This window comes from Rhineura floridana, chromosome 2 (assembly GCF_030035675.1).
Source record: "Rhineura floridana isolate rRhiFlo1 chromosome 2, rRhiFlo1.hap2, whole genome shotgun sequence".
Taxonomy (NCBI): Eukaryota; Metazoa; Chordata; class Lepidosauria; order Squamata; family Rhineuridae; genus Rhineura; species Rhineura floridana.
The window spans coordinates 126,150,877-126,166,419 of NC_084481.1; the positions used below are offsets into that span (position 1 = coordinate 126,150,877).

Below are 15,543 nucleotides of genomic sequence, written 5' to 3' on the forward strand. Positions count from 1 at the left end.
GACCATTGGGTCTGTCTAGCTCATTGGTGTCTACACTGATTGGTAGCAGCTCTCCAGGGCTTCAGACAGGGAATCTCTCCCAGTCCTACCTGGAGATGCCGGGGACTGAATTTGAGAGCTTCTGCATACAAGGCAGGTGCTCTGCCACTGAGGTACGGCCCTTTCCCTTTGGATAGCAAAACAGATTTGATTCTGTGGCTGTCACTCAGCCTGTGTGAGTGAAATCTGCTGTGACATGCTTGTGACAAGCCATTCAAACAACAACATACATAGCATAATCCAAGAAAAGCATCCCATTGCATGAAGAGTAGTATGTGAATCAACATCTCTTAGATTATTATTATTCAGAAGAGTTATGTGGATCTCTTGTATCAAACCAACAAAGGATCTTGTGTCTTTTTAAATAATAACAAATGTATTGTGGGGTGAGATTTTGTATATAATTCATTATGTTCCTGTAGATAATCTATTTGTGAAACTTGTATGATGTCAGTGAATATATTTTTCTGAACTTTAATTATTCTTGCATCAGTTTTGATGTGTCTATGATAGACTCAAGCCATAGAGGCAGGTTAATGTGCAGCTGGACCTGTGTTAAAGGCTAAAGCCAAATCTGGAATTACTTCACTTTGGTTACTAGCATTGGCAGCCTTTTCCAGATAGCAATATTCAGTGCTTTTTTTCTGGAACGAAGCATTGACACCTGTCCTCAGGCTGCTGCTGCCTGGGGCTTATTTTTTTACAAAAAGAAATTGGGAAATAAGAAGTAAGCAGTGGGTTCTCCCTGCACACTCTGGCTGCTACTGACTGACTGACAGCACCGGACACCTTCTTTGTCCTGTTGGAGGTGGGGAAAGGGGGGATATCCCCTTACACTCCTTTGCCCTGTGCTGGGGCATCCTTATTGAAAAAAGATTGGGGAGGGAAAGTCGGAAGGAGTAGCTTCATATGCTCAGGCCTGGCGAGCGCCTCTTTCATCCTGTGATGGGGCTTGCTTTGTTTGTCTGTTTAAGGTTGGGGAGAAAAGGAAGGAGTGGTATGGGTGTCCCCACATCCTCAGGCTTTTGCTGTCCATCAGTGAGGTGGAGCTGGTGGTGGGTGCTTCCTTTGCCCCAGAGAGGAGTTTTGATGAATTGGTGTCTGTGTGCGCGCTCAAATAGTGTATAAGTGTGTGAGGTTGAGAGAGCTATATATGTGTGATTTGTGAGAGAGGGACAGATGTGTGGGGGGGTGACGGAGAGAGGTAGGGAGAGATCTTTATCCTGTCTGTGTACATGTGAGAGAAAAGGAGGCAATGTGTGGGGAAGAGATGCATCTGGTCAGAGAGAGAGGGAGACGTGTGATTGTATAGATGTGAAATGTGTGCTGTGTGTGTTTAAGAGTGATAGAGACAGGGAGATGCATTGTGTCTGTGACCTGTATGTGTGCACTCTGTGCACTTAGAAGAACAACTGTGGTGTGGCCATCTTGTATGTTTTCTGCTATTGTCTGGAGAATGCTACCTGTTGTTATTAGACAGCAACATCATCATTATTGTGTGATTGCCACAAACAGAACCAGCAGAACATAGCACTGTGAGGATACAGGAAGAAGAAAGGGGTGGGAGAGGCATTTTAAAACTGATGAAGATGTGAGCAGTGGCACCATATTTTTACAAAAAACACCACTGGTGATATTTCTCTTCTGTTTTTTGTGAGAATGTAACTTATTGTGTGACTTTAACAACCAATGTGTACATTTCCACAAATCTTGTTTTTAGTCAACTACAACAAACACATCAAAAAAACTGGATTTTACTTTTTGGTCTTCTGCTATGTAGCATGGATAAAGTTAATCCATCGGAAATAAGGCCATTTGTATATCTGAATGTCCATAGGTGTTGCTTCATTTGTAAAAAGATACAGATATTTCTAGTGCTATTCTTTGCAAAGGTCAAACTGCAGAATGAGGAAAAGTTTTTGAAAATAAAAGTTTTGATACATTTCTCAAGTTTAGAAACTTGATTATTGTTTCTGTTTTTGCTATTTACTTGACTTTTAATTGTTGCATTAATACTGGCTTGTACTGCAGGCCTTGCCTAATCAGATGTGAGTTCCGCTAAGTTCAGTGGGTCTTACTGTGATATAGGTAGATAAAGAGTAGCAGTCTAAGATTAGAAATAATATAGATTAGGTAATAATGGGAAAACGTCAATTATTTTAGCGGCATCTGGAAGTGAGAAGTAATTTGACATTTTATGAAGGTGTCTTGGTCTTTCATTTTTCCACACTCCTTTCTCTTTTGCCATGCCTTTCAGGGTCTAAATGTGGGCAGAAAGTTTATGAAACAACTCCATGGCATTCCTATAGCTCTCGGATTGTTGGTGGGAACCAGGTGCAACAAGGTTCACACCCATGGCAGGTGAGCATAACCCCATCCCCACCCATAGTTCTAGTCTAAGATCTAAGGTCCATTGCTCAGACTTCTTCAACCTGTTGCTTTCCAGATGTTTTAGACTACAGCTCCAATCATTCCTAATCATTGGCCATGCTGGCTGGTGCTGATGGGAGCTGTAGTCCAAAATATCTGGAGGGCAGTAAGTTGGGAAAGGCTGGCCTAGCTTACCTTGAAGTCGAGAAAAATTAAGGTGTTGCATGTCTCTGAGCTTTAGTTTATAAGGTGTGTTGTTTTTGAGCAGATCCGGATAGAAAGAACAATCTCCATTCTCTCTAGGTTGCCAGAAAAGTTTTGTGATTAATATATTGTCTATAGAGCAAGAGTCATAAGAAACTGGGACGGGCCTATTGGTTGGAAAAAAGGCAAATAATATGTTCAAATCCATAGGCAGTGCCCTTCCCCCATACAAGTGATTCATGTCCTCAACACACCCTTTGCTGGACCTCTGTAATTACTTGACATAAAGGCACTTTTCACATACAAATTGTAACTGAAGCATAAACTGGAAGTTAAAATAAAGCTGCAATTCTAAGCATGCTAGTTAACTCCATCAAAATTAACAGCTTACTTTAGAGAAAAGATATAAAGAGTGGGGGGTGTTAATGTGAAATATACCTTCATTTCTCTTTTGGAAATCTGACAGGTGGGGCAAAGCTTGCCCCCAAATATACTTTGATCTTTTCATGGCCCTAGGAACATAGAAAGCTGCCTTAAACTGAGTCAGACCATTGATCCATTAGCCCAGTATTGTTTACTTTGGCAGCAGTTCTGCATGGTCTCAGGGAGGATCTTTCACATCACTTATCTGGGATTTTTTTATCTGCGGATTCTGGGGATTGAATCTGAGACCTTTTGCATGAACATGAGACCTTAATATGTTCTCCGCTAAGCTAGGATTCCCCCTCCCCATTCTTTTTTTTCTAGTCATGCTACCAGGAGATTTAGGGCAGGCTCTCTGGGAGCAGAGACCAGTACTTTACAGTATGCTGTATGTACATGTTACACATAGTCTGGTATTTAGTTATCTGGCTGCATGAAGAAAGGTTGGTGTAAACTGAAATGTCCATGTGAGTAAAAATGGAAAGTTCTATCAATTTCAGTTCTCTCCATTTCTTATTTTTCCAATCCTAAATTCACTTCTCAATATTTCTGCAGCAATTTGTGATTTTTTTTTAAATCCTCATTAAAATTCTGCAACATTTTACTGTGAATTTCTTTTAGTGTACACATTTTTGTATATAGTTTTGACTAATGTACACATTTTTGCAAGCAATTTCTCCTAATATAATGCATTTTGTATGTTATTTTCACGAATATATTCATTTTTATGCACACATATCCCTAATATACACAGTTGTGTAAACATTGCTTAATTGGAGAACTGCGTCACAAAATTCAAAAAAGTGCAAATTTCAAAGGATGGCTGTGTTTCAGTTCTCAGATTGTTTTGGAAAATGCAAATTTGATAGACTTGGCTTTAAATTTGAACTGAACGGAATTTCTTTTCCATCCCTACATGTGAGGTGCTGACTCCCATCTTTGTGGCTGCAGCTGTACTATTCCAGATGCATTTCCTTAGAAGAACAAGTTTTAACCATAGGTCATTGCATACAAAAACACATAACATCAGATCATCGTCACCATCAGATCAAATCACCATGGCATAATAATCATATTGCTAGTCTTAAGAATTGTCTTTCTAAGTTTTGGTGCTGCTACAGCAAAAAGACGTAAGAAGCTGCTTTATACTGAGTCAGACCACTGGTCTGTCTAGCACAGTATTGTTGACACTGACTGGCAGGGTTTCATGCAAGAGAGATGCTAGGGATTGATCCTGGGACCTTTTACATCCAGAGCATGTGCTTTACTGTGGAGCTAAGGCCCTTACCCTTTGGGGGTGACATACTGGACTTATTTTAACTTTGCAGTAAATCACAGATTTTGTTCAGGTAATTCACACAAGTAGTGGGAAGTATAAATAGGGAAAAATAATTAACTCACAAGAGTGAATAAATATGATTCACACTAACTGTTCTCTGCACGGTCTTGTGATCCCATGAAGGAATATTTATTTATTATTTTAGAAACTTTCTCTCCCGCCTTTCAGCCCCCAAATGCCCTCCTTATGACAGTGGATTAAAGATTGTCAGAGGAAATGGACTTAGATTGCAATCCAAAATTTGATTACTAAGAAGACCCATAGACATCAGTGACACTGACAATACAGTCCTTTACATGTCTACTCAGAAGTCAGATCCATTGAGCTTAATGGTGCTTACAGCTAAGTAAGTAAGGTATAGGATTGTAGCCTGAATTTTGAGTAAAAGGAAAACTCTATAAGAGTATATGAGCCTACTATCTAAACAGATCCTTGGTACCACAAAAATCAGTGGTCAAAGAAGTCCTTTGGGTGGAGGTCACTGATAGCTTAAGACGCTTTGTAATATTTACATTTACATATATACAGGTAGAACATAGTGAAGAAGCAGCTTAAATATTCCAAAAGCCAGCCAAAACTATGCCCCACATCAGATTTCCCAAAAAGGCATTTGCTCTCTCCCTGCCTAGGTATGCCTCTTAGTCTGTCTGTCCAAAAATGCTTCTTTTGTTTTCTGTTCACAGTCAGCTTGCTCCCTCCATCTGGCTAAAAGAAGGACTGAGGATGAGTCATCTCCATCTCCTAGACTTCTTGGACAATTTACCTGTAGCTTCCCTTTAAAAAAAAAAAAAAAGATGTGCCTAGCAACTTTGCCATTGACTATTATGAGAATCACCAGTAATGCTTCTGGTTCCAATAACCCTTTCCTATCTAAACTCTCAATCTTAAAGAATATCATCATGACAATTTAATATTTATTCTAACTCTATTTTCTTTATTTTTTCTGCAATGGGGAATGACTGAAATATGGTGAGCGTCAAGATTAACATGTAAATGTTGACATTCACCATAACATAGAAGGAGAGGGAGGGAGGCATGAATGCTAAGGAGGCACAATGATATCAATGCTACATAAAAACAAAACACATTATTTCTTTGCATGTGAATGTTAACATTACCAGACAGATGCTGAAAGAATCTAAAAATTCAGAGCTCTATAGATGAATGTGATTATCAGCAGTCACTTCAACTTGTGTATCCAAAAACTAGGGATACACACACTTTGGACATTTACTGCAACCTGTCTATCCTGCTCTCTGCCTTGGTTTTGCAGATGTGAGAAGAAAATATATGCATTTCCTAATGTGATATGTCCTTTTTATGGCACAGGTTTCCTTGAAACGTAACAATTATCATTTCTGTGGAGGAACCCTCGTTTCCACTCAGTGGATAATCACAGCAGCTCACTGTGTTGTAAGCAGGTACAGATGGAGGCTTTCATTTTGTTGTAAGCAGCTACAGATGGGGAATTTCACTGGAAGGCTATGATTTCAGGTTGTTGTTTTATTATGTATTTTTATAGCTTTGTAATGTGCACCACACCCGAAGCAGCTACTGAAGGGCAGCATATAAGTTTGTAAAATAAATATAACTACTTAGCATAAGTCCTTAAATATTTGATTTGATGTGATGACATTTCTGTATTTTGTTTTGTTTCAAAAAATGAACATCAGTTTTTTCCTTTTATAATGGTTTTCCACCACTGTCCAGATACCTGCTTAATTCGCTGACTGTCACTGCTGGAGAACATGATTTGCGTGTGCAAGAGAAGGAAGAGCAAACACTACATGTAAAATACATTATCAAACACCCAAATTTTAATATGAAGAAACCAATGGATTATGACATTGCCCTTCTGAAAGTGGATGGTCACTTTAAATATGGTAATCTTGGCTACAATCACCTGCTTGTCTAAATTACTACACATATTATTAGTGATACTTGAGGGAAAATAATTTTTAATCAAATAATAGCCTAGATGAATCCCACAGCTACAAGCTTCAGTGATGGAACATTGAGCTGTCAGCACCTTTACATAGCTTAATTCAGGACAACGCACATGAGCAAATTGATGAGGATATTGTGGGTTGTAGAGCTTAATTTGTTTCACAAGGAAGGAGTTGTGTGATTGATGGCCAGCTTATAACTCAGCCACATTCTCCGGATGCCAGTTGGGTCACATGACTTGGTCATCAATCAAGTTGTGGCTATTGCCAGATTGGCTGCCAAGAAAAAGATGGCAAATGAAAAAGGATGGGCGTGTCCACATAGCAGCTTCTCACAGTCTCTGTAGTGTGGTGAACTGAAGCCCAGAAATGAGATCTAGCAAAAGAAGGTACCTTTTTAAAAGAACATGGAGAGTCTTGTTGGATCAGGCCAAAGGTACATTGCGTCCAGCATCCTGTTTCTCACGGTGCAGAACCAAATGCCTCTGGGAAGCCCACAAGCAGAGTTGGAAGACAATAATTATGTCAACATTTACAGCCATAAAATTTAAAGGATTAGCATAAGGCTATTTCTGCCCTCCTAGGTGCAATATAATTCAACCAAACACAGACTGTTATAAAACTCCCCCCCCCAAAAAAAACCCAGCAGCAACCTCATGTTCCTGTGGAGGGACTTTCGAAGACGTGGGCCACTACTGAGAAAAACCTTATTCCTAGTGCCTGCCAGCCTAACAGCTCTTACTGGTGGACCAGAAAGCAGAGCCTCCCACAATGATCTTAATGCTTGGACGGGCAGTCCTTCAAATAGCCTTCTCTGAAATCTTGAAAGGCAGGAGTGGCCAACTTTTTTAATCCTATGGGGTACATTTGGCAACTGGAGAAGCTGTAAAGGACACCACCACAATATAATCAATAGTCAAATTGTGCTCAAAGAGGTTTACATAAACAAACAGCCCAAATACTATAGCATAATAATACATAATATATATATTTTAAACAATATGTTTTTAAACCTTTTTTAAAGATGTCATCAAAGCTTTTTAAAAAAATGTTTTTAAAGTTGCTTTGTTTTAATGTATTTTAAAGTCTGTTTTTATGATGTTTTAAAGTGTTTTTAGTGCTTTTGTTTGCCGTCCTGGGCTCCTGCTGGGAGGAAGGGCGGGATATAAATCAAATAATAAAATAAATAAATAAATAATAAAAAGAATAATCACTACAACACTAAAAAAAAAATCAAAATGTAAATGAGCATAAAGCTCAACAAAAAGCTCAAGCCAAAATATCCAAAAGCACCCCCAAAGCTGATATAGCAGTCTCTTCTATCTCCCTGCACCTTCTTCCTCAACCCAAAAGGCAAGGAAGTCTTCTGGAAGCAGCTCCCTTATGAAGGGACGTGGCTGAGAAGGAGGGTGTGGATTGTCTCAAAGGACAAGAAACTGAGATTGCATCTCAGCCCCAAATGCCAACCCCTTTTCTACAGTAAAATACCCATGTCACAGAAGGTGAGGCTAGAAAAGTAACTTGCCCAAGAAACTGAATGCAAGGCTGCAGTCCTATGCACACTTTCACTGTAGTAAGTCCTATATTGAACCTAGTGAGATTTATGTCTGAGTAGTCCTAAATAGGATTGCTCTGCATATCCCATCCGCCTGTCACTGTGTCTGTTGCTGGGGCGGCCAGATGCAAGAGAGGACAAGGCTCCTGCTCCTTTGATAGCTAAGCAGAACAGGAAATTTCAGCTATTCACCATGACCAAAGAGAGTACTGTAGATTTTGGGGGGAAATTGTCTTCTTTTTAATTATTTTATTTTATTATTTGATTTATATCCCACCTTTCCTCCCATCAGGAGCCCAGGGTGGCAATTTGTGATATGACAGTCAATGACAACCTTCATTTAAAGAATGACACCTTGTTTAAGAACGAGCAATTTAAGAATAGGACCCTCTGAAAAATTCAGTGAATAAGGCAGAGTGAGTGTGCAACAAAAGCCTCATCTGGAGAGCTCCCAGAAGTCTGCTCACTCAGGACTTTCCCTGACTGGGGGTGGATTTTCATGAACACAATCACACTATAACTACTTACGTGATCCTGAAAAAAATAAGCCAATATAGTAACATGACCCTTGAAGAGTTAAATATTAGAATTTTGTGTTATAGGCCTTTCCTTTGGTCTGCTTTTCACTTTTAGTTGTGTTCTCTACCCAGCCAGCAATAAAGAAGCATGTTTGTTTGCCCGCAATAAGAAGTAAGAGTTTATTTATTCTGCAGTTATTATAATGAGTAGAGCAGGATTGGGTGCTTATTGATAAAGGGTAAAATAAAGAGATATTTTTAAGTGATCTGAAAAAATGGCTACCCTAGGTTACCGTTTACTTTTTTAAAGCACTCATTATAGTCACAATCAGTGGCTACTTTTTCTTTTTTTTCTTGAGTCCTTGATGACAAAGGATGAAAATAGTCCTAGAGGAATAGAAATATTGCTCTGTACACTAAAGTTAGCTAGTTGGCTGGCTGGTCACCTAGACTACAAGTTAGGCCTAACTTCTGATTTTCCCAGTATGTGCAGCTCACAATGAGGTCTTTTCAGGGTTTCTGGACAGAAAAATCAAATCATCAACGAGTAACCTCTAGATTGGACTACTGTAATGCACTCTACGTAGGGTTACCTCTGAAGACGGTTCGGAAACTTCAGCTGGTGCAGAATGCTGCGGCCAGAGTTCTTACTGGGATTAAAAAATATGATCATATAACCCCTGTCCTGGCCCAGCTGCACTGGCTACCCATATGTTTCCGGGCCAGATTCAAAGTGTTGGTACTTACCTATAAAGCCCTTAACGGCATTGGACCACAATACCTGGTGGAACGCCTCTCCCGCTATATACCTGCCCGTTCACTACGTTTGACATCGAAGGCCCTTCTCCGGGTTCCAACGCATATGGAGGCCCGGAGAGTAATAACCAGAGCTAGGGCCTTCTCAGTGGTGGCCCCCGAGTTATGGAACGCCCTCCCTGGTGAGATACGCCTGGCGCCTTCTTTATTATCTTTTCGGCGCCAGGTAAAGACCTACCTCTTTGCCCAGGCATTTTAATTTAATTTAATTTTAATTTGTCTTTGTCTTGATTTTGTTTCTATATTTTACAGTGTATTGTTATCATGTTTACTGTATTTTAATCTGTTTTTACCTTTTGTACACCGCCCTGAGAGCTAGAAAGCTATAGGGTGGTTTAAAAATCTAATAAAATAAAAAATAAAAATAAATAAATAAAAAAAATCCAGTTGCTTTCCACAATTAGTTTCCAATTGTTTAGTTAGTCCTTTATATAGCAGCCAGTTACAAAAAATTCCTTGACTGCCCAACAGGAAGGGAAATTTAAAGGTCAGGAACAAGACTGGATGGAGGGATTCTTAAGGAGGAGTTAACAAACACCTTAAAGTAGTTCTTTTTGCTCTGCCATTGCCTAGAATTTTAGTATGGAGAAGTTTGTTTTTGGATTGGAATCTAAATTTGAGATACCTAATGCAGGATCAAAGCTCACTGTCATTACCAAAGTAGTACAATTCATGAAGAATCAGAACACAGGGAAGACCACAGGTGAAAGGGGGCTGTAGTCAAGCTTTTGAGTCTGGTGTTCCTGGGGATTTCTCAAAAAAGACTGAGACAATTCAGCAGACTAAACTTTATTCATGTAAGTTAACACACTTTTGGATGGAGGGGGAGTGAGGGGGAAGGTTGCTGTTCTTCTCTTCCCCTGGTCTGGCCCTCATGTCTTCTCCACATGTGTGTGTGTGTGGGGGGGGATTGGCTGGCACTATGCGCCTTTCTCCCAATGCCTCACTGAGACATGTGGCTGCCCCACCCAACAAGGAAGATTGACCTCAGGGCTGCCCTAAGATCTCTTTCCTGTTCAGTTCAGACTCTCTCCGCATATATTGATATTAGGATGTCGTTGTTTTTGCTCTAATGTGCAGCTCTTTAAACTTGCTTACATTTTCTTTGTTTTTGGCCATTCACCCAGTTTTCAGGCATTCTTTTGGCACTGTTTGCAGTTTCTTTTTATTTTCACCACTCTGGATGATTTGGTGTCATCTGCGATCTTTGCCACTTCACTATTCACTCTAATGACCAATAATTTATGAACAAATTAAAAAACAATGGCCCTCTCGATAAAGAGCTTGGGATGGGGGCTCCACCTTACCTCCCTCTATTGTGGAAGCACTCCATATATTCCTGCTCTCTACTTCCTGTTCTTTAAGCAGTTATCAATGCCTACAATGACCTGCTCCCTTATCCCATGGCTACTTCAGGCTCTGTGGTGAAGGGCTTACAATCGTGGTTTTTTTAATGGCTATGCGCACAGTGTCTGCTGGATCACCCCTTTCTACATGCTTGTTGACACTCAAACGGGGTGAGAAACCTCAGACCCAGGGGCTGATTGCAACTCTTCAGGACTCTGTATCCATCCTTTGAGATTCTCCTAGGCCATGCCCCCACCAGCCCTGTGCTGTGCCTCCTTGAGTGTTTTTGCCTGGCTGGAATGTGTCCTTGAACTGTGATGCCACTTCCTTGCCTGGATGTAGAAGTGTGGGTGTTTGTGGTCTGGCCACTCATGTCTGAATCTCTGGAGAGCTTTTGACGGTCATTGCAGACAATATTAAACTAGATCGACCAATGATGTAACTTGGTATAAGGCAGCTTCCTAAGTTTACACTGCAGTAAAGTGGGATTGCATTATGGGGGAAATGGCTGCCACATTGCTGTATGGGACTGGGACTTGAGAGATGTGGGACTGTGCATTAACCTTTATGGACATATAGACCCATATTTTTGTACAGTTTGATTATGGATAAGAGGGGGGAGGACTTGAATTCAGGTTTTTCTGAGTTACATTTGAAAAACACAAACAGCCTGTTGCTTTTCATTTGGAGTTCAAAATGGTTGGGACATAAATAAAATTAACATTATTCTAATACGTCATGAATTACCTTTCAAATATGTCACAAGAAACATGATTTGTGTTTATGGCAGGTTCAGCAATTTGGCCAGTATGCCTTCCTGAACCACATGAAAAGTTTGATCCAGGATTTATATGTGTCACTTGTGGTTGGGGTCGTCTAAGAGAAAGTAAGTCTTTGATATTATTTTTGAAAGATTTGTCTTACATAAGCAGCTGTTTAAAATTAACATGTGTGATGTGTGTGCGCATGTGTACATGATGGAGGATATATAGCAGTTTTGTATTTTTGTGACATCATCCCTTTTGCAACATAAGCCCTAATTGGTTAAGATTATCCATGTAATTAAACCAAAAAGAAGATGCAATAGTAAATTAGAAGAAAAAATGGTTCTGAAGCAATTGCAGCAGAAGGGAGAGGAGAGAAAAATAGTGAAGTGAAGGAGATCCAGAAGGATCCAGAAGGATCCAGAAGGACACTTCTCATAACTAAGGGGCCTTGGGGAAATATTTCTGTTCTCACTGCTCAAAGTAGAACTTTCGACCCTAAGCTTCAACCCCTGGTTCTAGTATGTGTGAGACCAAAGTCATTGATAAGGTTTCTGAGGAAACAAATATAAGATACTGCTGTACAGAGATATTCAGGACTCTATTCTTATTTCTGTACTGTTTAAAATGTTTTAAGAACAAGAGTACATAATTATACCCCTCACCCACAATGATCTCATCTTGATTCTACTTCCTATATTGTCAGTAGTCGTACTTTCTGTGGCAGGCACTATTGTTGTTGTTGTTGCTGTTGCCCACCCTTTACCAATAGGTCCCAGGGCAGATTCCAAAATCTAAAAAACAATATTAAAAAGAATTAAAGCACATTTCAATCACAAAATATGGTAGGTCCTGAAAACATACATCTCAAGTGCCAAAGGGACCAGGGTAAAGAGGTGAGTCTTTAGTATTTGCCAAACACTGTACAGTGAAGATGCCAGGCACACCTCTGTGGGGAGGAAATTCCACAACTTAGAGGCTGCTACAAAGAATACCCTCTCCCAAGCCACCCCTGAACTTATGGGAGTGGTGGAACTACCAAGAAGGCCCCCTCTGTTGATCTTAACACTCAAGAGGGTCTATAGAAAAGGAGACGGTCCCTGAGATATTTGGCACCTGATTTGTTTAGGGCTTTATACACAAGCATCAGAACCTTAAATTGGGCCAGGAAACAAAATGGCAACCAAAGCAACTCTTTTAGAACAGAGGTTATATGAGTTCTAAAGCAAACCCGGCAGGTAATCTGGCCACTACATTTTGGAACAGTTGAAGTTTTTGAGTCATTTTCAAGGCAGCCTCATACAGAGCACATTGCAATAATCCAATCTGGAGGTTACCAGAGTATATAGTAGTGAGGCAAAGTTGCCTTTGTCTGAAAGGGGCAGTAGCTAGTGAACCATCCAGAGCTGGAAATAGGCACTCCGAGCCAGAATGTTGGGTTCAGGAGTACCCAAGCTATGAACCTGCTCTTTCCAGGGGAGTGCAACCCCATCCAGAACAGGCAGTCTTCCAATCTCCTGTGATCGAGAACCTGGAACACGTAACACCACTATCTTTTCAGGATTCAGTTTCAGTTTATTGGCCCACATCCAGCCCATCACTGCCTCCACACACCTGCCTAGCATCTCAACTTCCTCTTCTGATTCAGATGAACAGAGAGCGAGAGCTGGGTGTCATTCGCATATTGATGACACTTCACCCCAAAACTCCTGATGACAGCTCCCAGCAGCTTCATATAGATATTAAATAGCATGGGGGGACAGAATGGGGCCTTGTGGGACACCACAGGAAAGCTCCCCTGGTGTTGAGCAGCAGCCCTCCATAACTACTTTCTGCAAATGTCCCTGGAGTTAGGAAGCACTGTGACCCCAGCTTCCACCTCCCCAAGCCGCTCCAGAAGGATACCATGGCCAATGGTGTTAAAAGCTGACAAGAGATTCAGAAGAGTGAGCAGGGTTGCAGTCCTCCCATCTGTCTCCAGACAAATGTCATCAACGAAAGTGACCAAGGCAGTTTCAGTGCCATGACTGGGCCTAAAGCAAGACTGAAATGGATCCAGATATTCAGTCTCCTCCAAGCATTCCTGAAGCTGGACCTCCACCACCTTCTTTCCCCAAAAGGGGATATTTACCACTGGACAAGAATTCTGGGTTCAATGGATTACTGAAACATTCTTGCTGGTTTCTCTACCAATAAATTACTGTCTCTCCACCAGCACCTTTCACTCTGTGGCTTAGCTGTCTTGTGGGAGGGATCATCTCTTAGTGACAGAGCACCTCCTTGACATGCAGAAGGTCCTCCCAGTTCAACTCCTGGCATTACCTGGTTAAAAAAAAATAAAGGATCAGACAATAGGTCTGGGGAAGAACCTCTGTCTGAGATCCTAGAGAGCTGCTACCAGAGAAAACAGCATTGAGCTAAATGGACAAATAGTGTCATTTGGTAAAAGGTTTTTATGTTTTCCAGATGGAATCCTCCCTGAAGTCCTCCATGAAGTGGAGTTGCCCATCCTAGACCAGAATGAATGTTCTAGAGTGTTGTCAACTTTAAGGAAACCCATTCGAGGTGACACTGTAATGTGTGCTGGGTTTCCAGATGGAGGAAAGGATGCTTGCCAGGTTGGTGAAATGAAAAGCTCTGCTAATGGGATACTTCTTTGTTTTTTTCTTCAGCTCCATCTTGGTGACCTTTAGATATATGCTAAGGGGGACTTTTTGGGAGGAAGGCTGTAACTCAGAGTTAGAGCTCATCCTCTGCATGCAGAAGTTCCAAGTTCAACTCCTGGCATCTCCGGTTAGGATGGAGACAGACTCCTGCCTGATACTCTGGAGAGTTGCTCTCAGTCCATGTAGACCAGGGGCAGGGAACCTGCCACCTTCTACCTACTTTTGTGCAAGTGGGAAGAGTTGAGAAGGAGAGTGAGGGCAAAAAAAAGGAGGGGAGAAATTTGGATGGAGTGATGGAAGGAGGATGGGGGAAAGCCCTCTGCACATGTTCAGTTCTGGCATTTGGCAAGAGCAATCTCTCCCTCACTCACTGGCTCACTGGGCGGGAAAGGGGGGAAGAGAGAAAGAGAAAAAGGGATAGAGGAGAAGAGAGAGAAGGGAGTGGGCTGGCTTTTGACTCTGGCCCCACAAGAATGTGGCTAGAGATGGATAAATCTATCACTTTTGGTTTCTCTGATTTTCTCATTTTTCCAGTATTAAGTTCAGTCCTCCATATTTTGGCATCAGTTTGTGATTTTATTTTTTTTTAAGTCCTCACAAAAATTCACCAGAATTTTAGTATGCATTTCTTCCTTTTTGCATTTGTGCGTGGAATTGTCTACTACACACATTTTTGTAAGCTTCTCTCTAATACAGTGCATTTTTGTGTTATTTTCACTAATGTGTGCATTTTCATACACCCTTTCCCATAACATAAGCACTTTTGTAAACACTGTCTGGTTAGAGAACTGCATCACAAAATTCAGAGAAGTGTGAATTTCAACTGATTGTTATGCTTTGGTTCTTGTGTTGTTTGGGGAAGTGTGAGTTAGATAAATTTGCAGTAAAAAGTGAACCAAGTTTTTCCCCATTCCTACCTGCGGCCCCAACATATTACCCCTAAGGGAATGTTGCCTCAACCAAAAATAAAAGGATCCCCATCCTGATGTAGACAGTACTGAGCTAGGTGGACAGTGATCTCTGACTCTGAATAAAACAGCTTCCTTGCTGTGGGGCACTGTTGATTGGTAGCCATGTTAGCTTGTTGCAACAGAGACAACAAAGTGCCACAAAGGCTCTAAGGCAGCCTTTCCCAACCAGTGTGCCTCCAGATGTTGTTGGACCACAATTCCCATCTTTCCTGACCATTGGCAATGCTGGCTGTGGCTGATGGGAGTTGTGGTCCAACAACATCTGGAGGCACACTGGTTGGGACAGGCTGCTCTAAGGCACTGCTTCTCACAGTCATTATGTATGACCAACAGTTTTCAATCTTCCTTCAGGGCACCCTTTCAATATCACTTTATTTACAAAGTAGTATTTGCACATCTGCCATGAAATTTCAGTACACTGCAAAAGATTGTAGGAGGCATTTCAGGGTGCTCTAACCCTATTCTGAGATCATCATCATCTATGCCTATAGTAGTACACTTGGCAGACTGTGTATGGAGATGATACTGAAACAAATACCAGAGCCATACAGTCAAAGTGCAAAAAGGCTCTCCGATGAGAGATGG

General features: G+C 41.1%; 1 protein-coding gene across 9 annotated transcripts in view; it reads left to right on the forward strand.

Moving 5' to 3' along the window:
- OVCH2 (ovochymase 2) overlaps positions 1-15,543 on the forward strand; it is a 108,604-nt gene that overhangs the window by 63,671 nt on the left and 29,390 nt on the right. For 8 of the 9 annotated variants that reach the window (XR_009760617.1, XR_009760618.1, XR_009760616.1 and 5 more), the window contains 5 exons: positions 2,297-2,400; positions 5,705-5,796; positions 6,086-6,258; positions 11,348-11,443; positions 13,788-13,939. Coding sequence is in view for 4 of the 9 variants with exons in the window: in XM_061610503.1 (XP_061466487.1) it covers positions 2,297-2,400; positions 5,705-5,796; positions 6,086-6,258; positions 11,348-11,443; positions 13,788-13,939 (617 nt within the window). In the remaining 5 variants the exon portion in view is untranslated. Of the gene's footprint in view, positions 1-2,296; positions 2,401-5,058; positions 5,797-6,085; positions 6,259-11,347; positions 11,444-13,787; positions 13,940-15,543 lie in introns of all 9 variants that reach the window. The other variant, XR_009760619.1, reaches the window with a different exon arrangement.